This window comes from Argopecten irradians, chromosome 10 (genome assembly GCF_041381155.1).
Source record: "Argopecten irradians isolate NY chromosome 10, Ai_NY, whole genome shotgun sequence".
Taxonomy (NCBI): domain Eukaryota; kingdom Metazoa; phylum Mollusca; class Bivalvia; order Pectinida; family Pectinidae; genus Argopecten; species Argopecten irradians.
Window position 1 is genome coordinate 40,356,799 of NC_091143.1, and position 25,567 is coordinate 40,382,365.

At 33.0% G+C, this 25,567-nt stretch overlaps 3 protein-coding genes across 11 annotated transcripts in view; 1 reads left to right on the plus strand and 2 right to left on the minus strand.

The window, feature by feature from the left end:
• The first annotated feature begins 221 nt into the window (after window positions 1–221).
• On the plus strand, window positions 222–5,351 carry LOC138333900 (ribitol 5-phosphate transferase FKRP-like). Its single transcript, XM_069282553.1, has one exon. The coding sequence runs from the start codon at window positions 245–247 to the stop codon at window positions 1,868–1,870; it is 1,626 nt and encodes a 541-aa protein (XP_069138654.1). The 5' UTR covers window positions 222–244; the 3' UTR covers window positions 1,871–5,351.
• A 34-nt stretch (window positions 5,352–5,385) lies between these two features.
• On the minus strand, window positions 5,386–14,836 carry LOC138333899 (retinal dehydrogenase 2-like). Its single transcript, XM_069282552.1, has 14 exons — window positions 14,687–14,836; window positions 12,888–12,992; window positions 11,795–11,935; window positions 11,340–11,469; window positions 10,911–10,972; window positions 10,318–10,446; window positions 9,762–9,875; window positions 9,552–9,654; window positions 9,197–9,381; window positions 8,633–8,797; window positions 7,721–7,878; window positions 7,250–7,324; window positions 6,916–6,955; window positions 5,386–6,567 (listed from the first exon to the last, which is right to left on the minus strand). Exons 1-14 carry the CDS (start codon window positions 14,741–14,743, stop codon window positions 6,538–6,540), a joined length of 1,494 nt encoding a protein of 497 aa, XP_069138653.1. The 5' UTR covers window positions 14,744–14,836; the 3' UTR covers window positions 5,386–6,537.
• Window positions 14,837–19,871: 5,035 nt separating this feature from the next.
• Window positions 19,872–25,567, minus strand: part of LOC138333898 (dynein intermediate chain 2, ciliary-like) — a 28,926-nt gene continuing 23,230 nt past the window's right edge. For all 9 annotated transcript variants that reach the window (XM_069282546.1, XM_069282547.1, XM_069282548.1 and 6 more), the window contains 5 exons: window positions 25,152–25,428; window positions 24,596–24,695; window positions 24,053–24,186; window positions 23,891–23,942; window positions 19,872–20,733 (listed from right to left, as the gene is read on the minus strand). In XM_069282546.1, coding sequence (XP_069138647.1) covers window positions 20,596–20,733; window positions 23,891–23,942; window positions 24,053–24,186; window positions 24,596–24,695; window positions 25,152–25,428 — 701 coding nt within the window. In that variant the 3' untranslated portion in view covers window positions 19,872–20,595. The remainder of the gene's footprint in view (window positions 20,734–23,890; window positions 23,943–24,052; window positions 24,187–24,595; window positions 24,696–25,151; window positions 25,429–25,567) is intronic.

A 25,567-nucleotide genomic window follows, 5' to 3' on the forward strand; every position in this document is an offset into this window, starting at 1 on the left:
TAAGCATTTTTGTGATGATGATTTTCTGGTAATTATAATACGAAACGGTATTTAAATTTTGGATGGAAAATTTGAAGCGAACAAATCCATAACACATTATTAAATCCACCATGTTATACTTTTTTAATACATAAACTGATTGATAAATATAAGAAAACATACAATACCTTTTGAATCAAAGAGCTTTATATATATTTTCTTTTGTGTCGTATTTTCCTGTAATTTGCAATTTGCTTTAACCAAGATGTCAGCCTCCGGCTCTCACTATGAAAACAAACACAGAGGACAGAAAAAACACGGATTTAAGTCTTATGCAGATTTTAACTTCTTTACCCGTAAGCGTTTATTGAAGCTTGGTAGCTTACAGTATATGAAATGTCTTATGATAGTTCTCGTGATCAATTTGTTGGTGTTTTTATACCTGATATATGCGCATAATCTTTTCTCATTGGACCAATACGTGTTGTCAGCGAACGGTGCTTCTCAATACTACCGGGAAGATGCTCAGCATTTATTACTTGCTAAGGAAGTGACAGTGATCATACGTGAATTTGAAGATTTCGAAAACCGTGTTAATAAAACTGTTAAAAACTTTAAATGGATATCCCCATTCATGACTGTGATTATAGTTGCGGATAATATCCCATACCCGCCAATGGCTGTAAACTTCAGTCAAACAGTGCGCTTTGTAAATCTTCAGTTGCATCCTATGCTAGAAAACCCAACTGACACACTGAAGAGAATGATTACAACTCCATACACTTTGTTTATACCTGATGGTACAAATATAACTCGATCATATGCCTTACTTCAGGCAGTTCGAAACATGAAAACCCGGAAGCTTATTAAGGCTTTAGCCATTCCGATTGGATATGAAAAACTTACCTGTCCTGGAATGGATGTACACTTGCGGTCATGGTCTGTTGATTTTACCAACTTTGTTGGCGGCGAAGGAATGTGTGACTATGTGCAAGGAAGCCATGCACTGTTGATGTCGACAAGCGACCTGTTTCAATTGACAAGTCCATTTGAACGCCCCTTGTATGTATCCTTGTACATGCAGTTAACACTTAGAAGGTGGAAAACAGGAATATACACAGGTGAAGTTTTTACGCCGAAGACTATATTTAAAAACTTTAAAAGTGAATGGAAACATAAACACATGGAAGAATTACGCCTTGAAAGTACTATGAAGAAATTTGAAATTAAAAAAGTGTCCTACGACAAACAAAAAGTGATATATTATGGATGTACAAAAGAAACGGAAAGATGCTTTGGAACAGTCGTCAACAGCATGCCTGAATTTCTGTATAAAGGGAAATGGACCCCGCCCTGTTGTCTAAAAGCAGTTAGAGAAACAGCAAGACATGTATTTAATATGTTGAACAAATGCTCCGCTCGTTACTGGTTAGAAGGTGGTAGTTTGTTAGGAGCAGCAAGACAAAAGGACATAATTCCATGGGATTATGATGTTGACATTGGCGTCTATAGAGAAGATCTTGACTATTGTAAACAGTTTGTTACCTTGAAAGAAAAGGGGAGTTTTACAGATGAAGCAGGCTTCCACTGGGAAAAAGCGACTGAAGGAGAATTCTTCAGGATTCACTATAGTGTGGTTAACCGTAATCATGTAGACATATTCCCATTTTATTCAAAGTCAGGAATAATGACAAAAAACACTTGGTTTAAAACACATAGACAGGATACAGAATTTCCTGAACATTATCTGAAACCACTAACAAAGGTAGAATTTATAGGCATGAATGTTTCAGCGCCAAATAATATCAGGCAGTTTTTAGAATATAAATTTGGTAAAGGAGTGATTGAAAACCCAAGGTTTCCTAACTCAGAAATGGTGGTTGGTGGATAATTCACTTTAATACATATACACATACAAGTATTTTTCAGGTATATATAGTGCCATTTTTGAATACTTGTTGACGTCGGTTATTGATTTTAAGCAATAAAACATTCCCATCTATAATTTTCTTCATGTAATTTATAAATTTTATATTTTTCCAGATATAGTATATTTAAGTGAAAGGATAATCATGACTTACATGTGTTTTTAAGTATGCTGTTTAAATTATTCCTGTGGTTTTCACATTTTGCTTTGATTCAAAGATAATTCAAAGGGATTTTTAGGTCGCAAAAGGGCTACAAAGATTATTCAAATGAAGGACCTTGTCTTTAATTCAAGGTCACAGTGGTTAAATAGGCTAAAATCTTTAAACAACTTCTTCTCAAGAACCAAAAGGCCCAGGGTACTCATATTGGGCTTGCAGCATACTGGGATGAGGGGCTAGCTACTAATTAAGTTTGTTCAAGTAAATGACCTTGACCTTCAAGGTCACAGGCGTCAAATAGGTTAAAATCTTTATATGACTTTTTCTCAAGAACCAATAGGCCCAGGGTACTCATATGGGGTCTGCGGCATGCTGGGATGAAGGACTACAACGATTATTCAAATGAAGGACCTTGTCCTTAATTCAAGGTCACAGTTGTCAAATAGGCTAAACTTTTTAAACAACTTCTTCTCAAGAACCAAAAGGCCCAGGGTACTCATATTGGGCTTGAGCATACTGGGATGAAGGACTACCAAGTTTGTTCAAATGAATGACCTTGACCTTCAAGATCACAGGCGTCAAATATGCTAAAATCTTTAAACGACATTTCTCAAAAACCAAAAGGCCCAGGGTACTCATATTGGGTCTGCAGCATGCTGGGATGAAGGGCTACCAAGTTTGTTTAAATGAATGATTTTGACATTCATTCAAGGTCACAGGGGTCAAATAGGCTACTATCTTAAAGTATTGCCTTAATTGTTGGGCATTACTATACTCTTTGAAGTGTTATATTGTGCCAATAGTCAGATGAGGACCATAGGCCTCTTGTTAGTGTACCAGCTCTGCCGCTGGTAGGTTGTATAACAATCAGTGCAACCCATCTTCGATGTTCGAGGGATTACTATCAATATGTTGATATATCCACCCCTGGAATATATGTATGTCATAGCAAAACTGAAGGCAACAGAAGACATGTTTTGGTCTTTTGGAATACACCAAAAGTATCAGATAATGGTACACTGTGGTTGACTGTATGGTTTTGAAATTGGGCGTAGCTTTCTCTGTTATTTTCAATGGAAGACTGTCTGTGATAGGTCAGTTTTCCCTACTGAACTGCCTCTAGTTTTGATATAAAGGTAGATATAAAATGTCAGTGATAGTAACCCTTTGAGTATCAAGGATGTTTTACACTCTGTTTAACCCAATAGATTTGTATTTGTCAACATGTCAAACTCTAGGCTGTGTCAAAGTATGAGTGAATAAGATCGAGATATATCCATCGTGTTTTAGTCTGAGGTCATTCCAACACGTCACGTGGTGGTACCGTATCCGTTTACAGGTATGCTGAAATAGCATCTTTTTTCAGAGTGATGCGCTTTTGTTACAAAATGGGTATACATAGTATAAGTATCTTGGATTTTGATAGTTAAAATTTGTTACTGCTATTTCTCAGAAAGTGCTGAAGGGATCCTTCTCATATTGTAGGTTCCCCTAGGGCCCTTGTTGTGCATATTGCATTTTGGGACCGATGGCCGACAGGCCACCAGCTTGGATTTTGATAGTTACAGTTTGTTACTGCTATTGCTCAGAAAGTACTTAAGCGATCTGTCTCAAATTTTATAAGCAGGTTCCCCTTCGACCTTTTTTGTGCAAATTGCATTTTTGGATCGATCGGTCAACAAGATGGCCGACAAGTAGCCGTCTTGAATTTTGATAACTGAAGATCGTTACTGTTATGTATCTCAGAAAGTACTGAAATGATCTTTCTCAAATTTCGTATGTAGTAATATGAAGTAAAAGTTTGAAAAGCAGAGAAAAGATCCCTTTTTCCATTGTCATATGTAGATCATTCTTTGGTGGGCGCCAAGATCCATCTGGGGTAAAAATTAGGGTCGGTCGGGTAAACCTAAACGGACATATTTTTTGACCTTACTCTATGAGATGTACTGCATCAGTTCAGCAGTAGACAGAAAGAGCTCTAGTGAAGGTGACTTTTTGCCATGAAGACAGCATTGTTGCACGTTGATATAAACGAATACAAACAGTACATCTTTGTTTAAAACTGAAATGAATCTAAACTAAAAATGTATTAATAATCACAATTATACTTGTGTATCGATATTTTAGATGTTATTAACATTTCATTTAGTCGTATGAGAACAGTTGATGTTTTGATATAATTAATTATATTTATAATAGATGTGTTTTTGTAGCAGATTTATAACCAGTCCGTGCTCATTGGAATAACATTATTGTGTATCTGCCATTTTCCTTGCCTAAACATATGTATTCGTCAATTTCCCAACTGCATTTGTCTCTTTTCATCTGGTGTCTTCGAATTATTTGTTTTCAATTCGTTTCCCGCTTTTGTTTCGTCAGATTATATTAGTAGCAATGGTAATAGTTTATGGTTTTCAAGTCTTTCGATACTTTTCCCTTTCCATTCTTTTCCATATCTGTTAACCATACGACCTAATTGTATTGTCGGAATATTCTCAAGCTGTAGAGACAAACTGCTGCTTGCTTATAATTATATAATTACTATATACAGACAAACAGCTTCTTGCTTATAATTATGATATACAGACAAACAGCTGTTCTCCTATTACATAAAGGAGAAAGTAATCAAAATATCACAGAAAATTTTCGATGGGCTTTAAATCGGTACTTTTGTCAGATGTATAGAGAAATTTAATGACATTGTATATAAACTACTTATATCATGCATATTTATTATTTTTGCTCAGAAAAGCATATAATGTAAATGCTGACGTATGTTTTCTAGATTTAAGAAATATGATGTGTGTAATTTACTACTGGATGTCATTTTGCTATAGATATACATCTATTTGCAGCCTATGCTGGTTAAACCAATTGCTCTACTTTCATTTTATGTACACTTGAAATCATTAATAATTTTCATATTTTCTAAACAAAAAGGAACTAGTTGAATAGTGATTTGATGCTTTCTCATTTAATGGCATGGGCCTACTAGTTTCATTAACTTTAAGGAATTCCCTAACTCAGAATTTTCTGCACGATAGTCTTGCAGAGTTTAAGGAAAGCTGCATAACTTGATAATATAATGTAATGCTTTTCAAATTTTAAGTTAAAGAATTCCTTAAAGTTAAAAAATGTTGACGAAACTGGGCCTATATTCATCATGCATGGTTCATTGATACCGCGTCTGTGTATTTTTGTTATAAAACTAAATATTTACACATAAATTTACAAACCAATTATATCACCTTGTTATTGTGTAATAATAAAATGATTTTGCTTGAAGTACACTCTTTTTTTCGCAATTTGTCTTCTTTAAAAAAAATATAATATACTAACAAAAATAACAGGGCAGTAATAGAATCGTCTGAACAGCTTCTTTATTACATCAACGGGCTTCACATAATGCTTATGATTTGATTTGAATAACTCAGTGAGGTATAAGTCAGGCATTAGTTGTATACCATGCTTATTTACTTAGGTTTTACAATAAGACACATTGAGTTGTGGCATATTGATATCTTTGCCAATAGTTTACTTGGACCAATAATATGCCGTTTTTAAAATTCGTTCTTCCTGTAATTATATGACGTCATAATACTTGACGTGCAATTCTTTCAAGCTTTACAAAATAATCTCAAATTTCTACCCAACAGAAATGAGTGTAACATATAAAATAAACTTATTTAAATTACCATAGATCTTATTTTTACTAAATTTCAATTGAATTAGATAACAATAATATAATAATGCTTATCACGTTGCATTTCAATTGACGTCAAATTCTCCCACAAGTAGAGATGAATCTTCTGTTCTTGAGTAAGTAACTGTGAAACACTTCATTTTCACGAGATAAAATCGTGTAATTATGTAAGAGAACTCGAAACTTTTTTTCGCGTAATTTCCCCGAGAGAGCTCAAACATATAAAACTGCATAATGATCAACAACCCTTGATCCCGAATTTAAGTTTTCGCGAATTTGTTGAAATTATATAACGAAAAATTTGGAATATAATACAGTGAAATCTGATAAATAGTCAACTGAGAGAGAAAATATCAATATATTCTCTTTTCCAAATATATATGTCGGATTCGGAAGAAGACAGGTCCCAGCAAAAACAGGGTAAATCAATGTTTACATAGTTAGTGTTAGAGATGTCTCCGTAATGATAAATGATGTCGGATATTAAAGGGAGTCGGTAAAGTTAGGTTCAACTGTTTACGCAAAAATTCAGAGGTCAGTTATTGGCATCGATGAACAATGTTTTTTTAATGCTGAGTATACAAACTATGTATCTCTAGTCCAGTTATAGTTGACACATTTATTCTTAACAATAGGTGTTTGTGCATTACGTCGCCTTCTTTACTGTGAAAAAGCTAACGTAGTACTATTACAACTACTGTGCTATTTTAAATGTCTTCGCACCGTTCGGTGTTGTTCAGAGTTGATTTCTATATGATCCCGACAGTACTAAAGTTTTGTCATTGGATTCATTAAAACCTGAAAGAAAACAACAAAGAATAAATTCCCTATTCACGAGTACAGTTATTTAGTCTTTTTATATTACAGAGTAACCTCCGTTTTAGGTAGGTACTTATGAAATTTGAAGTCACAAAATTTGTGAGCAGAAATCACTCCGGCCGTTTTCGATTATACGGTTTGACTGGTTGGACCAAGTTTTTCGTAAATGAATTAAAGACGGACCTGGTGATTTTATATTGTTTTCATTGTGTTATTATTTTATTGGGCCAGTTATGTGATAAAATGAAATACACTATAAATTTAATTTGAAAACGAAGCGTTATTATTTGGAAATTCAAAAACAAGCGTTTAAATAAATAGACTTACTGTTTTGACTTCTGTGTATTGTTGAAGGCCGTATTCTCCCCTGAAAAGAACTTAGCGGTTAATAATTTAGAAAAAAAAAACCACCTCACAATGTGAAATTTGTAATATACAAAATTGAAAAGAAAATCGGTGTCCCTTAGAGCTTGTCCAATGCTAGCTACATGTGTATAAATGTATATGAATAAGTAACTCATCTAAGTAAATAAAAAATGAGATACATTTTACCATGCATCGATTATTAATGGACACACCATTATTTACCGTATATTTATTTGCTATTTTAGGTAAGACAAACGTGACATTGTGAAGACAAATGTATTTATACAATACTTACAGTTCTCGGCCGATTCCGGACATTTTAAATCCACCAAATGGACTTTGTGGACAAATGACGTTGTATGCGTTTACCCTACAAAGCATATATGCTTTTGGAAATAATACGAGTATACATGTATAATAAAAAGGCTTACAGCCAACCTAGAATGTAATGTTTAAATCAAATTTACACAATGGTATTCACATGAATTGTGACGCACTGGATGTTTCATAAGCATAAAAACTGTATTAATTTAACACGGTACGTTTTGTCTAAAATGACACACATTTTAAAGTGTAATTGGCTACTCAAATATGTTATTAGGTTTGAAATGTTAAGTCTTATTATAATAGTATGTTTTACTTGTAAGTTAGACATGTAAGTTATACGTGTATATTTTTTCAAATGAAATGATTTGACAAATAAACATTTTATCATATTCTCAACCTATTTATAGAAGTAATGATCTGCTACTGTACAGTCACCTACCAAACGGATCCGGCCTTGACATTGTTACTGAAGGTGATGGCTCTCTCAAGGTCGTTAGTAAATATAGCAGCTGCCAGTCCATAATCTGTATTGTTCGCTTTCTCAATCAGATCCGCCATATCCTTAAACTTAATTATCTGTTGAACTGGTCCAAAGATCTGTCACGGAGTAAACAAATAGTGATGTTCTAGTCTGTATTATATCAAAGATGTTTGATAAGTGTAAAAATCGAAGACAAAACAATAGTTGTTTTGTGTTTTAAATCACTTTGAGCTTTCTATGCAACAGTATTATAGTTATGCTTCTACCTAAATAGACCACTGAAATAATCTATTGTTGTCTCTATTTCATTGACTTTAGACTTCATTTTTCCTAAACTGGGATGTATTCAATAGTCGTTCAGCCGAATTCTTCTTTGATTTCATCCACCGCTTCCTTGATTTAGTATCTAACTATGAAAAATGACCGACACCACTTGTTCCATACAAAATGCATTTGGTTAACTAATTCGATAATAATAATACTTCCTTTCTACAAGTTGAAATTGTTCATGCTGCACAAAAGATATATCAACTAACTTCCTCTTTGCCTATACGTATTTTTTCATATATTTTAAGAGAAATACGTTAGTATTTTTCGCCATTTGCTGCTCCATTTTACCTCCTCTTTGCTCATTTTCTCCATTACGAAACAAAGGTCACTTTGACCGACCACCCATACGAATAACCTTCTTTCTGTCATGTGTATTTTTCTTGTACAAAAGAGAGGTAATTGCATATAACTACTTTCAGCTTTTCTTCTCTCTAAAAGCCCCATACGTATGTTTGCGTTAAGGTTTTACCTCCTCTCCTCCCATGGTCATTTTCGATATTACACAACAAAGATCACTTTGCCGTGTTACCACCAACTCACCTCCTCTCTACCGATTGTCATTTTTTCTGTAACACCCGAGAATACTGTCGGTTCTATAAAGTAGCCTTTGCCTTTGATGGCTTTCCCTCCACATTCTAATTTGGCGCCCTCCTTTATCCCAGTATCGATGAGAGAAAGGATTTTCTTGAATTGTGTTTCATCGATCTAACAATAAATAATCGAGAGACATGAAAACCAATCACAGTACATCTTCGCTAGCCAAGGCTTCTGATTACGTTACACTTCACGAACGTTCATTGAGTGTAACGTAATCAGAAGCCTTGGCTAGTGAAGATGATGACAGTATTAATGCCATGATAATGCTTTGTTTATTAAAAGGAACCATGAATGTTAGTAAAATTTCGGATTTATAACGAATGATCTACATACATGTATGCCATATGATATGAACATTTTTATGATTACATTAATTATCAAATTAATACTTACGTGTGGCATGCACACAAAGGTCACCATTAGATATTATGAAGAGTAGATAACTTTATATTTCAAATTTTATTCGGCAAACATTTTTGGCATTCATATATAAAAAAAAAAACTTACCTGTGGACCGGATTCAAACTGTGGGTTAAACGGATCGCCAACTGACCGGGATTTGGCCCTGTTGACGAGTCTGTTCTTGAAATCTTCATAAATCTCCTCCTGAACATATGTCCTTGACCCTGCTGTACAACATTGACCTTGGTTGTAAAACAGTGCCTGATGGGACATTTCTGCAGCGAAGTCCACTGAAAAAAGTTCTTAAAAGATAAGTATTAACCAGTTGAAAATTATATAATGGAAGATATATTTTCAAACCAAGTAATACAAACTTTCATGACAAATCGTTCCAAATATCAAAAATCTATCATTCATAATATTTGTATTAGCATATTTACCACCAGATCGTATTACTTACAGTTAGCATCAGCGAATATAACATTTGGACTTTTGCCTCCTAACTCAAGTGTTACTCTCTTCAGATTGGAATCTGCAGCAGCCTTCATGATAAGTTTCCCAACCTATAACGAAAAGTTTCAATGAGGATGTACTGTTACGTTACATCAATAAGCATACGGATAAATCTTCAATATTTATTATTTATTGGGTCAAAATCGATTATTCTTACCTCTGTTGAACCGGTGAATGCTACTTTATTGATATGAGGGTGACTAGAAATGGCAGCTCCGGCGGTTGGTCCATATCCGGGTACTATATTTACAACTCCAGGCGGGAAACCAGCCTATTGATGTTAACATAAATACATAGACAGCTGATGAAAAAGAATTTATCAGAAACAAAACGTAATAATATATCTATGCTAATTATTTAAGTGAAGATTGTGATTTGATTGTATATCTGTGTGTTTTAGAGATATAGGTTGAAACGTTCTTGAAACGCTATATTAAGGATCATTAAGAAGCATAAGGCTAGTTTCCATGCAAAACGAAATGACGAAATGCCTTTAGTTATCGATATTCTTGTAACTCTTAGACAAATACAAGGTAAAACTACATATTTCAACATAAGCACAATGTTAAGTACAATATATGAACAAAAACGAAAATGGTTTTACTTACTTTTACAGAAGAAAATGTCATTTCTATTTCAAGCTTAATCAGGTTAGTTGAATTAGACTTTTCTTTACTAATTCATAATATAATATAATACACAAAGAGTCATACCTCCCGGAAGAGAGACCCCATGTAAACAGCTGTGAGAGGGGTTTGTTCGGCAGGCTTCAGTACTATACAGTTACCACAGGCCAGGGCGGGAGCCACCTTCCACGTCAGCATCAGGACCGGGAAATTCCACTATGTAGATACATATACTGGTATAGGTATACAATGTATGGTACGCAAAGTCATTAAGAGGAAATTAATAAATTAATTGATATGAACATACTTACTTTAATACATGAAGTCGTCCGTGGTTTTTTTTTTATTATTTTTTTTTTTTGCTTTTTTTTTCATCTAAAGATTTTTTTTTTGGCTTTTATGTTTTTTTATTTGCTTGTTTTGGCTTTTGTTGTTGTTGTAGTGTTATTATTATTTATTAAGCGATGACAGCACCTTCTAGTCCTATATGTTTCTTTTACTGGGTTTTATTGAGCTTATTTTGGAATATATATTCGTTGTGAAATCTTATCTTGAAAAATGTATTTGTTGAAATTGAGTGCGTAATCAGTCATGTCACTGAGATATTTACTGATAATAAACTTTATACTAAATCACAGTTTTGTTAACAACATGGAAATACGCAGGCGTTGGCAGTTTACCGGGATAATTTGTCCGCATATTCCAACAGGTTCGTGTCTCGTATAGCAAAAGAATGGTCCATCTAGAAATAAACAATAATATACAACTTATTTTTTGCATTAGGTGATCATTTTAGAAGTCAATACATGAAATGGCGACTTAACTCGACAATGCTTTGTAGACAATATGAAGATAATAGTAGAGTAACGACCTGCCTTAGCGACCACCTCTGTGTAAAGACCATCCGCTCAAAGAGACCACTTTTCTTGGGCACCAAATGACCGGTTTAATTGACTGTACATAAATAGTTTATGTCATAACTGCTCTATCAAATTTGTTTTACCTAACTGAAATCCTTTTCGGAAGACAAAAAAATACAATTTCAATGTCAAGGAAACATGAATGATATCAACGTTAGCGACATAGTCAAAGTTGCCATAGTTACATACCGACAGGGATGGTCTTGCCCATGATCTTGTCTGTCCAGCCAGCGTAGTAGCGGATTGTGTTGATAGCCATCGTCATGTCATTCTGGTACATATCTCGGAAAGGCTTACCATTGTCTAGGGTTTCCAGACTCTAAAAACAAAATGACATTATACACACTTGTATTGACACTGACCCATACATTAAAGCATTTAATAGATAACACAATCCTACATTATCATTGATAAATCCTGCTAACTCTTTAAGATCGGCTTACAATTGTGTACGGTTTCCAGACTCAAAAATATTTAATGCCGGTATACTATTAATAAACAATTAATGACACATTTTGTGAAGATATTGAAAGGAAGACTCTGAAGTTTTTTTTGTTTTTTTTTTGTTTAAACTAATTTTCAAAATAATTTACAATTAATTCCATCAAATGTTTTTAATCACAATACTTCTAGGCATTACTAACCGATATGTAGACTCTATCCCGCTCCATTAAGTCAGCCAGTTTATTCAGGAGAACTCCTCTTTGACTGGCATTCATCATTCTCCATGGCGATTTCGGTTCGAAGGCTGTTTGTGCTGCCTTAACAGCCTTGTCAATGTCAGCCTTTTGAATTATATAAATGTGTCTTACAAGAGAACCTTCTCTTTAAACTTCTTCTATATAAACTTTTAAAGAGATAATTCACTCAGGTTAATTCTTTTATATAACCAAGAAGCAAACTATGGCATAAATATATTGTTTGATATTCCTTATGAAACATATAACATAATAAAATATTGACAAATTCCACGTCAATGTTTAGTATTTTAATTGATAGCATTATAATTACAAATCGTTGATCAATACGATTAAGCAGGTACAATATGTATACGCTGTACTCATAACCTAGCCAAAGTCACACACGTTAAACAAATGAACTACGTAACCACAGAGGAGGTGATGAAATTATTTTGAGGCAAGATCATTCACCTAATAAGGTAAACACACTACTGTCAGAGCGATTTGAGCAGTTCTAGGTAAAAATTGCATTAATCTACGAGCAAGGGACAGGGTTCAGCATACAATATGTTCGACCACAATGTGTAATGGCGGACAACGATCGAGTTTAAACATTTCACACGCATTTCACCACCATGGGCTTTTTTTGGCATATCACAGTAAATCCGACTGATCTAATTTCCATTGGAACTGGGGTTTTCCGATATATGTACATTTTAATGTTCTCTTAGACTGAACTGTCCCTTTAACATTATCAAAAATAATTTTATGCTGCATATTTCCATAAAATCTAATATAAGTGTGAAGTTAAAATATAAAGATATGTCATCGATTCATTCGACAAAATTTAATGTCATTGAAATATAATAAGAAGTTTTTCCTGCGAAAAATATCATTTTGTGAATAGATATGCAGAGATTATACGAGCACCGTGCTCTTTCTACATTGTATATTCGCTTGTTACATATTTCAAATATAATATCTTTATTCTAGTATGCCAAGCTATCAATTTGAATTAGTCAAAATTAGCGTTTTACACTGTGATTAAATGTATTACCTTGTCCCCTTCTTCAACGTTTGTAATCTTCTCTCCTGTACTTGGGTTCAAAGTGGGGAAGGTTTTCCCGCTGGCTGAGTTCACATATTCATTGTTGATGAAAAGCTGTGAGAAATACAGACGGCAAAATGACGTTAGGAACAAACTCATATCTTAACTCTCTCGGACTTCAATTTTGGAAAGGACTTGGAAAGGACTTAAACAGGCGTAGCCTGATGTCCAATCCATTTGATGAATGTGATATCAATCAAATCGTGTTGAAATTGAACTTTCTCGGATGTTAGCTTCGGGAAGGTGACGGACAACTTTGAAAAAGTTAATTGCTTTTTTCAAATTAGTTGATGCATTATGCCGTAAGAAATGATGGACTCCAGACATCAGAAAATTATGGAGGCGTTCATTTAAACTAATCTTAAAAATCGGTACGTTTAACTTTCCATAGTGATGCTCAAATAAATGCCTGCATAAGAAACCATGTTTAATGAATCGCATACAGTTAATGTAATTCGAATTATTACCGGATAGAACCACTTATGCATTCAAATTGTCCTCCTTTATTCGTCTTCCAAACACTAAACATGTAAATATATACCGACAGTTAACATAGTTCATAAACTTTATAAGTAATCTGGATACATTAAATTTACAGCACAATTAAACAGTTCAATTATTGTAGTGATTCCTAAAGAAAAGAAAGAAAGAAAGAAAGAAAGAAAGATAGATAGATAGATAGATAGATAGATAGATAGATAGAAAGATAGATAGATAGATAGATAGATAGATAGATAGATAGATAGATAGATAGATAGATAGATAGATAGATAGATAGATAGATAGATAGATAGAAAAATAAACAGACACAGTAGCTACGATGCGTAGCGATTTTTTAAAAAACACTTTTGCTCATAGTACTGGATAAATTTCCGCAAAGAAAGAAAGACCAGATAGAAAAAAATGTGTATTGTTTGGCACTATGACAGTGTGTTTATGTTGAAACTTGTCTTTTCTAGTCCCAATTAAGCTATCACCTGTGTATCACATTGTAAACATTTTGTGTTGCATTTGTTTGGTTTATTAAATTCAACGTCCCACTAAAAGTATATAAACATCTAGGATCATTTGAGGACGGTCCCATGTGTTGCGGTGTATGAAGGCTGCGGTATATTAGTGTTGTGTCTCATTGTGATAGCGGCGAAACTATAAGCATTTTAATAGCGTTATCTCATTGAAGCGCGGACTACAATGAGTAGACATATCAGCAAATATACCACTAATAAATAATCTATGAGGAAAAGTGGTAACTACACAGTATAATGATAACGAAAATCTTGTATGGTATCAAACTGATATAATCAACAATAACCTTCAGTATAGTATATATTATTGATTTCTGTGTAGATATTGCATACACTTTTAAATATGATGCATAAAATTAAAAAGTATATGCATATTAGTTATAATATGAAGTCTGCTACACTGCAGACGCATAATGCTACACATGTAGAGATAAAGCCCAATAAAAACATAACATATAAAATATTCACCTACACAATGAATGGTTTAAAATATGGAACGCTGTGGATTCGCTTTGTTTATCTAACTTGTTTCTCCCAAGGGTTTCAAGTCCAGGTCGATATAAGCTTATAACTTTAAATTATCAAATTGTATGATTCTTTGCATCCAGGTAACGTTTGGTATTACTACCACAGCTAGGTTTTAAAAGCATTCGGGTTTTAAAATAATATGCAGATACGAAAGGATTCAAAATGCAAATATTTAAAAACATGTATTTTACTAACCTTTGTGTATTTGACTTTAGGGTTTTTGATAGGATCCGGTAAGGCCTTGCCTGCCATTGCCTGAGGAGTATCACTATAAGTTTCTATTATGACTAGACCCTCGTAGGTTTCTGTGTAAATACATCTGAAGATAGTGGGTATATATATATATATACACACATGTAGGTCATGTGATCGGATAAGCCATCCTAGCGGAAGGATACATGAACATGTAGGCCTATCTAAGTGTTTCTATAATGAGGACATGTTATTGGGGTATTATTAGGTGATGATAAAACTCAGTGATTGAAGATATATAAATAAATATCTGTAACAAACATCATGCTATAATATTAGCACTTCTCTATATGTATTTTACATTGCAGGAGTGATTTTCATACTATCAGTTTTTCAGGGGTAGTTTGTATCACTTTAAGAAGTGATTTTGAGACACATCAATGACTGATTTTCAGACAAATTAGCAGTTCTATATTTAATGTGAATTGAGGAGTTTTTCAGACTATCATTTACTGTTCTCCATATCAAATATTTTGCATGTTTTGAATGTTTTTTAACTCTTATTATTATTTCTCTTTTAGTGAAATAATTGTCTAATGAAATTAATACCCCATACTAAGTATGACACGTCCCATGACTACGTATCATTCTGCAGATGTTCCATCGACTGCTTGATTGAGATATGTTTTGAGATATGGTAAAATGGAAAACACAGTTAAATAAAGTGCATTTATACATAGTGATGAATATGATAAATATACAAATGTAGCAGAATAAGATGAATTTAACTCTTGATTGACGAAATGTGTATAAAATGAAATGTTTATATACGTTTGATTTTGTTTACTCTAATTTGGACACACTTTTGTATACGATTTTGGTGATACAGTTTCACAATACGAATCTGACACTGTGTAAATAATATATATTGATCAATTTCACTATCTTGTTATCTTTTATACATGTACTTATTTATTATCAATTTTAGATACCTCACTAGTTAGCGAGAAAAAACGCAACTTATTACGTATATAGATGAAAAAGATAATGTTGAAATGCAATAAATAGTAAGAATAGGTATGACTCTATATGAGTTATCTTTAAAATGCAATAGAAATAAAACAATAGTACTTATTATTTTGACTCGTTTAACTAAAATTATATTCAAAATATATATTTTTAAAGTTAACAGAGGGCAATTATTTATATTCGGCAGGTAAATATAAATAATTGCCCTCCACAAGATGCTGTTAACTTTTTAACCGAATCAATTTTAACTTGTGCTGCATGTTCAGTTCAGTTCAAAACAAAATAATTACTGTTTGTCCTCGAGATTCCCCTTGGATGCATAACAATATCAGAGCTGTGATAAGAGCTAGGAAACGTATGCATAGGAAAGCTTAACATACTCAAAGTCAAATCCATTGGAATAAGTTCAAAAAGTTACGTAATTCATTGTGTTAATGCGATAAGAAAAGCCAAGGCAGATTACAAAACTAAACTGTCAAATATACTTAAACTTACTAAACCATGCACTCGACAATGGTGGAAATTAGCAAACACGTTTACTCGCTTCTCCAAAAAATCTGTTTCTATACCCCCTTTAAGATGAAACACGGAACACCAGTCGGGTTTTACATCCGGTGATTCTGCAATTAATTAGCTACTTTATATTACAAATGATATTAGGAAAGCTTTAGACTTAAGGAAAGAAATTAGAATAGTATTTTGTGATATAAGTAAGGCGTTTGACCGTGTTTGGCGTGGGGGGTTGATTTATAAATTGAAACTAGCGGGCTTATCGGGTAACATTATTAAATGGTCTGAAAGTTATTCAAAAATATGAAGCAAAGAGTAGTTGTTGGCGGTAAACTTTCAAACTTCAAAAAAATTAATGCGAGTGTACCACAAGGGTCAATAATCGGTCCTCTACTTTTTCATATTTATATCATTGACATAGTTGTAAATTTACGAGGTAACGTTAAACTGCTTGCAGATGACACTTCTCTGTACGTTATTGTTAATAATCCAAATGTGGCAAGATCAATGTTGAATAATGATCTTGAAACTATTCAAAAATGGGCTGATACGTGGCTGGTGTCTTTTAACCCAAACAAAACAGAAAGTTTAATAATATCACGGAAATTATTAGGATCCGATCATGGAGACATTTACTTAAATAACAGTGTTGTTTCTGAAGTTACCAATCACAAACATTTTGAAGTTTGGTTCTCTTCAAATCTTTCTTGGAATATACATATAGACCATATTATAGAATCAGCCTCTAAAAGATAAAACATACTGAGAAAATTAAAATTTACACTTGATAGATACAACACATTTACATGCCATTCATTAGACCTATATTAGAATATGTGGATGTAATCTGGGACAATATTCCAAAATACTTAATTGATAGGTTAGAAAGTGTTCAAACAGAATTATAACGGGGGAACCAAACTTTCGAAAATAGAATTACTTTATAAAGACACACAATGGGAAAAGATAGTCGAACGTCGTAGAAAATATAAACTTTTACAATATCACAAAATGGCTCATAACACATCTCCAACATATCTTTCCTCCATATTACCCCCTAGACCAACCGCAATTCATACATACAACACTGGACGATCAGATGTGCATCAAATAATTCGCACAAAGACAAATTTGTATTATGAATCTTTTTTATCTTCATCGACTCGTGCATGGAATGAACCTCCAGTAGATGTAAGAGAAAATTCCTCTATTAAGGTTCTCAATAATACTTTGAAGATGAAATCATAAGAACACCGTTTAGCTATTTTAACACAGGTAATAGATCAGACCAAATACTTCATGCTCGGTTGCGTCTAGAATGCAGTTTACTAAACCAACATCTTTTCGGTAAAAATCTTATAGATTCACCTCGTTGTGCATGTGGATTTATAATAGAAAAGTCTTTTCATTTTTTGTTCAATTGTATCAAATATGCTGACATTAGGCAATAATATCTTTCAGGTATATTCACAAAATATAATATCGTTGACAATTTAGATATCCTTTTTTGGGGTGATCCTTCACTTGAAAATAACATGAAGGAGGAAATTTTTGTTTCGGTACAGAAGTTCATCTTTTACAGTAAAAGATTTTAGTAATTCATACCTTGTATGGTTTTCTTGTTTTATCACTGGTTTCAATCAATATCATTTGTAAAACTACATAATTAATTAATAATTATAACTTTATATTTACTATCACAAAATTATTATTTTAAATGTCTGCAGTAGATGTATACGAAAATCATATAGATTCATCACTTTAAAATTGAAAAGTAACTACAAAATTAATTGTCTATTGACAGTATATTTCTATATTAAACATTACCTTTCCGGAGCAAAATCTAAAGGTTTCTAAAATTAACATTTTATTTATTTAAATTAAATTGTTCAAAAGGTAATGATAAGTGTAGTATTGCCGGTAAACTGATAACTTTTGCGACTCTATAAAATCATCAATCCCGTTTCGGAAAGGTAGTGAACTTTTAATGTACTACGGGAAAAATATATATATATAGAGAGAGATATCTCTATTTAAGTATAAATGTATTGTCTCACTGGTTGTCCTGTTATTGTATATGTCCATGTCAAAACGCCGTGCTTTTGTTTCAGAAGAATTAATATAAGCTTTTAGCTTGTTTTCCCGTCCTAGCTGTCTTTATGTATTGTGTATATGTATGTATATATTTGGGTCTTCGACGATGCTTACTGTATCAACATTTAATATTATATCGTGACATTTCTCCGACTATTTCAAACGATTCGTGCTCCAATATACCGTGTACATGAAGCAATACTCTGTGTCACTTAAAGTAGACCAAATGGTCACTTACTGTGAGAATGAAACCACTCATAAAACGATGATAAACACTGTTTGGCTTCTGATCGCTCACACTACATCAGATCGAACACCGAGTAGGAGGTAATACTGTTATTAACGGAGGTTAACAACGAAAATAGATAAAACGCCTTATTGTGTAAATTGATGGGGGATTATATAATTTAAGGAACTAATAATAAAGAAAAGGCGTATCTAATAGACTCCGAGCCCGAATGATCTACAATAATGTAATGTCGCCGTGTTAAATTTCCAATAAGATCAACATGTTTACCTGTGATCATCTTCAATCATCTGTTTATGTATGGAATGATGTCGCATAATGATCAAAATGATATGAGAAACGTAGGCGGTCCTAAGTTCATGCTATGGTCTATCATTTATTGTGATATTCCACATAAGTTAAACCCAGAACATTATATTTTACGTTTTAACATACATGCTTATATGAAAGTTTCATACACCCATTTGTTAATGTGCGAAAATTCTTGAGAAAAATGTGCCTGTAGTCTACCTCAACTATTAGCATTAACTGATAATTATCTTTCTATGAATCCTTTGACTTCCTACTATGTTTGATTAATTAGCATACAATTTGAAAACAAATCCGAGAAAGGCGCAAAACCCCGACGTTATCATGGCGGCACAATATAGACTTTGTGTTGCTCATTGACTTAGAAAAAAACCATTTTGATTTCGATATATTTGGGAGACAGTATCATGGACAAAATAAGGTAGGACATCATATTTCATGTGGCCAGATTTTAGACGTAGAGTACTACCAGAAACATGGTTCTAAAACAGATTGTGTGATGTCTTCAAAGTAAAATCAGTCAGAGCTATAAAGTGAAATATTACCGTGGATTGGAATCACTAATTATGATTTTTCAAAGTATACATTGTACTTTGTATTCTTTGTTTGATGAAATGAATGACCTATTAACAGCCAGAGTCGTATAGGAACAGCATCCCATGTATGCGCTTTGTTGCGTGTATGTAATGGTGTATGTTTGGGAAAACTGTGTGTATTCGTGTTGTGTCTTCTTGCATATAACTGCCAAAATAATTTTCAGCTGTTAACCTATACACTGTAAGTATTGTAATTCTTAAGATGATAGTAATATTTTAATGGCGAATACAATAAGCTCTTCTGGATTGATAAGTATAAAGGTTACGGCACATTAAGATTTAACTTAAAAACATGTTTTCACCCTGTCAAGATAATTATAGTATATGATGTGTGTGTGTCCTATAGGTAATATTTCAAATCGTTATCCAAATGGACACCGATTAAACTACAAAAATTCTGAAATGCATGAAAATTCTATTTTATTCATATATAAATACATGTATGCAATTTGGTTAAATCATAATCATGTCATCGATAGTTCAATACACAAGTAAAATGTGAAAATTCTCAAGGAATAATAATAATAATGTCCATGTTTAATCACGCGCAATATCTTTCACACAACATCATACACTCCCGGAACGAATGAAACAAATATCACAATAAAAGTGCATAAAGTAAACAGTAGTACCCGAGGTACTCATAAAATAACATTACATATACAAATATATCGTTTCCTATACAAAACGATTGTATACAATATGACGTATGTAGTCTGGAAAATGGCATTCCTAGTCGAAGTATGACGAAAAAAGATCGCATACTCACTACAGTACAACTTTTAAGTCGTTTGTAACATGCTTGAAAATCCAATTTGGCGTTGTAAAGGGTTTTTCAATAACTAAAGAATATAAATTAAACAAAGCACTTTCAAGTTTTTCCAAAATGCTGTCGATAATAAATAGTTATAACTATAGTTCATCTTTAACCTCCTGATATTTTTTGCATAAAATCCTAGTTTTGTGACCATGTCCGTATGTGAATGATTTCAACAATTGGCTATCACAGTTGTCACTGCGTGTTCTATCACATAGAGTATTGTTTGCTATTTTAGGTCGTTCAATTTCACTCTCACGTTGGTCACTTGAGTTAATTTCTGATTTTTTGTTTGTTTCATTTTATAGATCTATTTCTTCTCGGTGGCTGCTGGAGCTTTAGATACATCCGCCGGTGGGTCACGGACCATATTGAGCAGCTTGTCCAGCTTGGCCTGTTCAAGGGCTTCCCTCTGTGCAGGGTCCATGGCAGGCTGTCCCTTCTTCTCCTACAACGGATATAGGTAAGTATGAGAGTTATGTCTGGCGTAAGTGTAAGGATGACTAGTATAACGTCATGGACAATGAAACATTGAAATATTACATGTACTACAGTTACAGAATCTAACACTAGGATGAAAACATTAATACCAGCAACACAAACTATATATGAGCGTCAAAAGTTTATATTACATGACAAAGTGTTTAGTGAACCGTGACACATTTAAATTACAAACATTTATGACAGTGATAAGTTAAACATTTATATTACAAACATATATACCACAGTGATAAATAAACAGACACATTTAGATCTATAAACATTATACTGTTGTACACATTAATGTTAAATTATGATGATGAAAACCGCGTGTGTCCTGTTTAAAAGAAAATGTATTGGTAATTATAATTCCGATAAAAATGAGTCGCTGAGAAAATAAATAGGTTTTCAAGAATAGAATTCGCAAAAAAATCCTATAATTATTGATAGAATAGCATTTAAATCTTCTCCGGAAATTATCCAAAAAACATTGCAATATCACCGCAACGTGAGAAAAATTCAGTTGATAATGGTGACAATTCAAATTGTAAAATGACGTCATCAATGATAGTGCTGACATAATGTGACACGATGACAGATCACGCACACAAACAGGTGTTGGGTGAAAGATGTCCATAATGGTAAAATGATAGAAAGATGAAGTGATGAATGGATATTTCTTAAAATTTACCATTCATACTAGTTACCAGACCTAAATTATTGATTGGATTTCTCAGCGGAATTCTAATACTTGATTACTTTCCCCTAGATTGACATGTCGCAGAGATCAAAGATTATCAAGTCAAATTTTAGTGATGTTAAAGTCTGGTTGCAAACTTAAGGTAATTATAATTAGTTATTATTCTTTCCACAAAATTTTGAAATAGGATTTGTTAAGATAATTGTTAGCAATATCGCGTAATTTTGCAGTAAATTGTTTTTGAAAATTTTTGAGATTTTTGTGGTTTTAAAAATGAAAAAGCGTATGAACTACTCAAAGTTTAGGAATATGAACAGAAACACAAAACTTTTGCTGCAGTTTTCGTCATAAACACAACGTTTAAGTGATTTCAAAGACCTTTGACTAATTTAGAAGGTTTAAAATTATAAACTTAATTTCCATCATTTAGGAAAAGATTAGCATGCATTTTATTCTGCAGTGTATCAGGCGAACACATGGTGAAACGACAATCGACAAAGATGTGCATTATATAACTCCCAAACATGGGCGTGCAAAACATCTTCGAAAATTATTCTGAGTTATGACAGTTTGAATAAATTTGAACGTGTGAAATTTTAAATAGTTATGCCAGTATTCTGGAAGGATCCAGTGGCACCGTGCTGGAGATAGGACAGTTCTGGTGTAACCAGACACAACTCACATCAAGAGTAATAAGTAATAAAACTCTTAATGGGTTTCCACTTAAATCGGTATCCTCTATATAGTAATGCTTGAAAAATAACATCAGAATCTCATTAACATATATGGTACCAGTATATTTGCGTAGGCAACATTTGAAGTGGTACATGTATTTACGAGAGGGAATTGTTGTCTCTCAAATTGTGAATTATTTTTATATATTATATGAAGCTGTACAAGAGAGATAGTTGCATGTATTTTTTTTATTGAATACTTATTAAATTTTCATGGAATTTTCCTTTTCTTGTATTCAGAGAAAAATTTTGTTTCCCACATTAACAGTTTATTAAAAAAAAAACACGCATTGATTAAAGATGCTCCACCGCTGACAAATGGTAATTTTTTCACTATCAAAAACAGGAGCAGACGATTTAGTGTTTTTCTTCAGCTACAAAAGTTACTTACTTTACACCATTACCACCATTGAAAAGTTTGAGCTCCTAATTTTACTTCAAGTTAAAGATATGAAAAATAATTAATTGCATCCCGAAAAAATTCCGTGTCACTATATCCTATATGGAATGAAGTACTGATTGCGCATGCACAAAAGGCGAAATAAATTATTTTATATTATTTTTTGTGTTAATTAGATATATATATACACGATTAAATACCAGTTATTGTTCAAATGATGAACATCATTTATCCTCTGTCGGCGGTGGAGCATCTTTAAAGCAAACTATCAAATTTTACATCCATGACTAACTATTTTTTATTTCATAAAAATCTTCAAAGACACTGTCAATTATCAGTGTAAGATTGTAACATTTATACACAATATTTATTCGTGAGAGACAATAACCACGGTAACGATGAAGTGGACATGCTGACGATATCTTAATACCTAAGTTGTACTTCCTGTGACTACACCTTCACTAACCACACGCTGCTGTTACATTCACACCCCAACAGTGCACATTTACATACTTATACTAATACACGTTTAACGAGCATGAAGGAGAGATGTATGAGTCCCTTTTCAGGGGACAAGGATTAGTATATAGTGATAGTAACAGTTATGATATGAATACGTTTATTTTCATCCGATTCATTTAAATCTCCGCGAGAACTATCAACTCACGCGAATATAATTACAAGAGTATTTTTATTTGTGAAATTTTTTATCATGGATAAAACCCAAACAAATTGCGACACAGCGAACAATTTCGAAACTGAAATTTTATTAGTCTTAATGGATTGTTTCCTGAATTGTTTGTATGTACAAGTAATAAATCTTTGAAAAAATGACCATTTGTGTGACATTTTCTCGTTCAAACAAATGACACACAATACGAGTCGGTTCACAAAAGCAGATAGCATTTCTTAGAATTAGTAAACGTTCAGGGTATAAAACACAAAGGTCGCCAAATTAAACGTAACATTTATGATTATGATGTGTATACATTTCATGTAGACATTTGAGAAATATGTAGTAATTTTATAACATGTAAGGTTATACACATGCTACATGAATAGTGTATTGATAAATAACGTGGTATACCAAATGTGCATAAAGCATGTACCATTCGACGTATTACTTAATTATTTATCATTATGAAAATACAAGTAATAATGCATATACATAGTCAGAAAAAAAAAGAAAAATTCTGTTATCATTATCATATAAAATTTTGAATAGTGAATGATAATTTTATTTTTAATAATATTTTATTGAAGTTTGAAAATGAAACATGATAAAACTTACCTTTGGCATTTTCTTGAGATTTGGAGACAATTTCAAGCTTGTAACATTACCCCTGAAAATGAAGATGGAATTTTGTGTTCAGATAAAATTACAATTTTAAAAAATCGCCTTATGTCATTTGGTTTAAGTAGCAGCATTATCATGATCATAATAGACACCTACCTATCATCACCAACAATTATAATGGGATACACAGGGTTGAACTCTATATGAGTAAGCTTGGTCTTCTTTTTCACGGCTACCATCTGTTCACATAGGGGTTCATACTTGTTCACGTTAAGATCATATACAAACACCTGGTGGGAAAGAAAATATCACAGAATAATCTTTGAAAAATGGATATCACATATTTATAAATAAATATTTTGAGAAAAAAAAATCTTATTTTTAAATTGATTGAAAAATTGTGCAAAAGGGATAAAAATATTCCAAGAGCTTTTAAAATTATCTGCACCGTTCAGCTAATTTTCCATGTACATTGTGTAGAACCCATAATGCTAATAGTTAAACATGATAACTTGAGCTTATTAAAGTAGCAATTTAAATATAGATCAAGTAAATGCGCACACGACTCATAATTCAATAATCTGGGAAACATTTTAATGCAAATTCTTACTATGCAATATGGCATTTCAAAAGAAGTAAATACTTGTATTTCAAATCCTCATCCTTTTGGAAACTTTTAAACAGAGTTTGCGATCTTACCTTTCCGTCAGCTGTCACAGCAGCGAATACTGTGGAGGAGTATGGGGCCCAGGCTACGTCACCAACAGAATTATTGAGGTCAAAGTGGAACAAGGGTTTCCTGAAAACATAGGTTCCACAACGAATTAACTATTTTGCCAATAACAGCTTATTTGACAATGAAAATATTACTGAATAAGAACCCTCGCATATCTATAATAGACTTAAAATATTACTTGACACATTTTTTATAATTATTTATTATTTATATATGAGTTACTTCACAATAGGGCAAGAGTTCGGTATTTGACGGCGTCCAAAAAAAATACTAGCTAAAGATAAAATGGAAGGTTTTGACAACATGTTTACTGGATAACTAATTTGAAGAAACCGTTTGGCATTTTCAAAGTAAAGCGTGGTACTTAGTCTACGAAAAGAGATCTCGCTTCTGTACAATTACTTGTTATTCATAGGCTGTTATCAGAGATGGTGTGTACAGAGAAAATCCTTCCTCCGAGATCAACCAATTACACAATGCTTGAATTATTAATTCTAGGTACCAATAGTCGGACCGTACCTGGTTGACACATTCTCTGTGTTTTCCGAGTTGGTATCTACAGTGGTCTTGTCACTAACTTCCCAGATTTTCACACTCCAGTCAGCACTACAGGTGATGTAGATGTTCGGGTGCCATGGGTTCCAGCGTACCTGGTACACAGCCATGTTGTGGGCGAGGTTTGTGTCCAAGAACTGACTGCTGTAGGCCTTGGAACAGGTGTGGATTTTACCTTCCTCTGTACCTACCAGGAACATGTAGTCATTGCTTCTGTGGAAGTCAAACGCTGTACCACAGCCTGAAAATTCAACAAAATACATTGTTACATTGTATCACTATTGCAGACTGGTATGAAAGAATGGATATAAATCAAACATTAAGCTGCTTTCAATACAGATATCTCGAGATAGCAAAGTAACATTGGGTAAAGTACAGTT

Excerpts from the sequence above, each read along its gene's own strand:
- LOC138333900 (XM_069282553.1), top strand. The coding sequence starts at position 245 with ATGTCAGCCTCCGGCTCTCACTATGAAAACAAACACAGAGGACAGAAA.
- LOC138333899 (XM_069282552.1), bottom strand. The coding sequence starts at position 14,743 with ATGGCAGGCAAGGCCTTACCGGATCCTATCAAAAACCCTAAAGTCAAA. Across the intron at positions 10,973-11,339 it reads GGGCAAGACCATCCCTGTCG|ATGGACCATTCTTTTGCTAT; the intron begins GTATGTAACTAT and ends GTTTATTTCTAG. Across the intron at positions 6,568-6,915 it reads AATACACAGAAGTCAAAACA|GTTTTAATGAATCCAATGAC; the intron begins GTAAGTCTATTT and ends GTTTTCTTTCAG.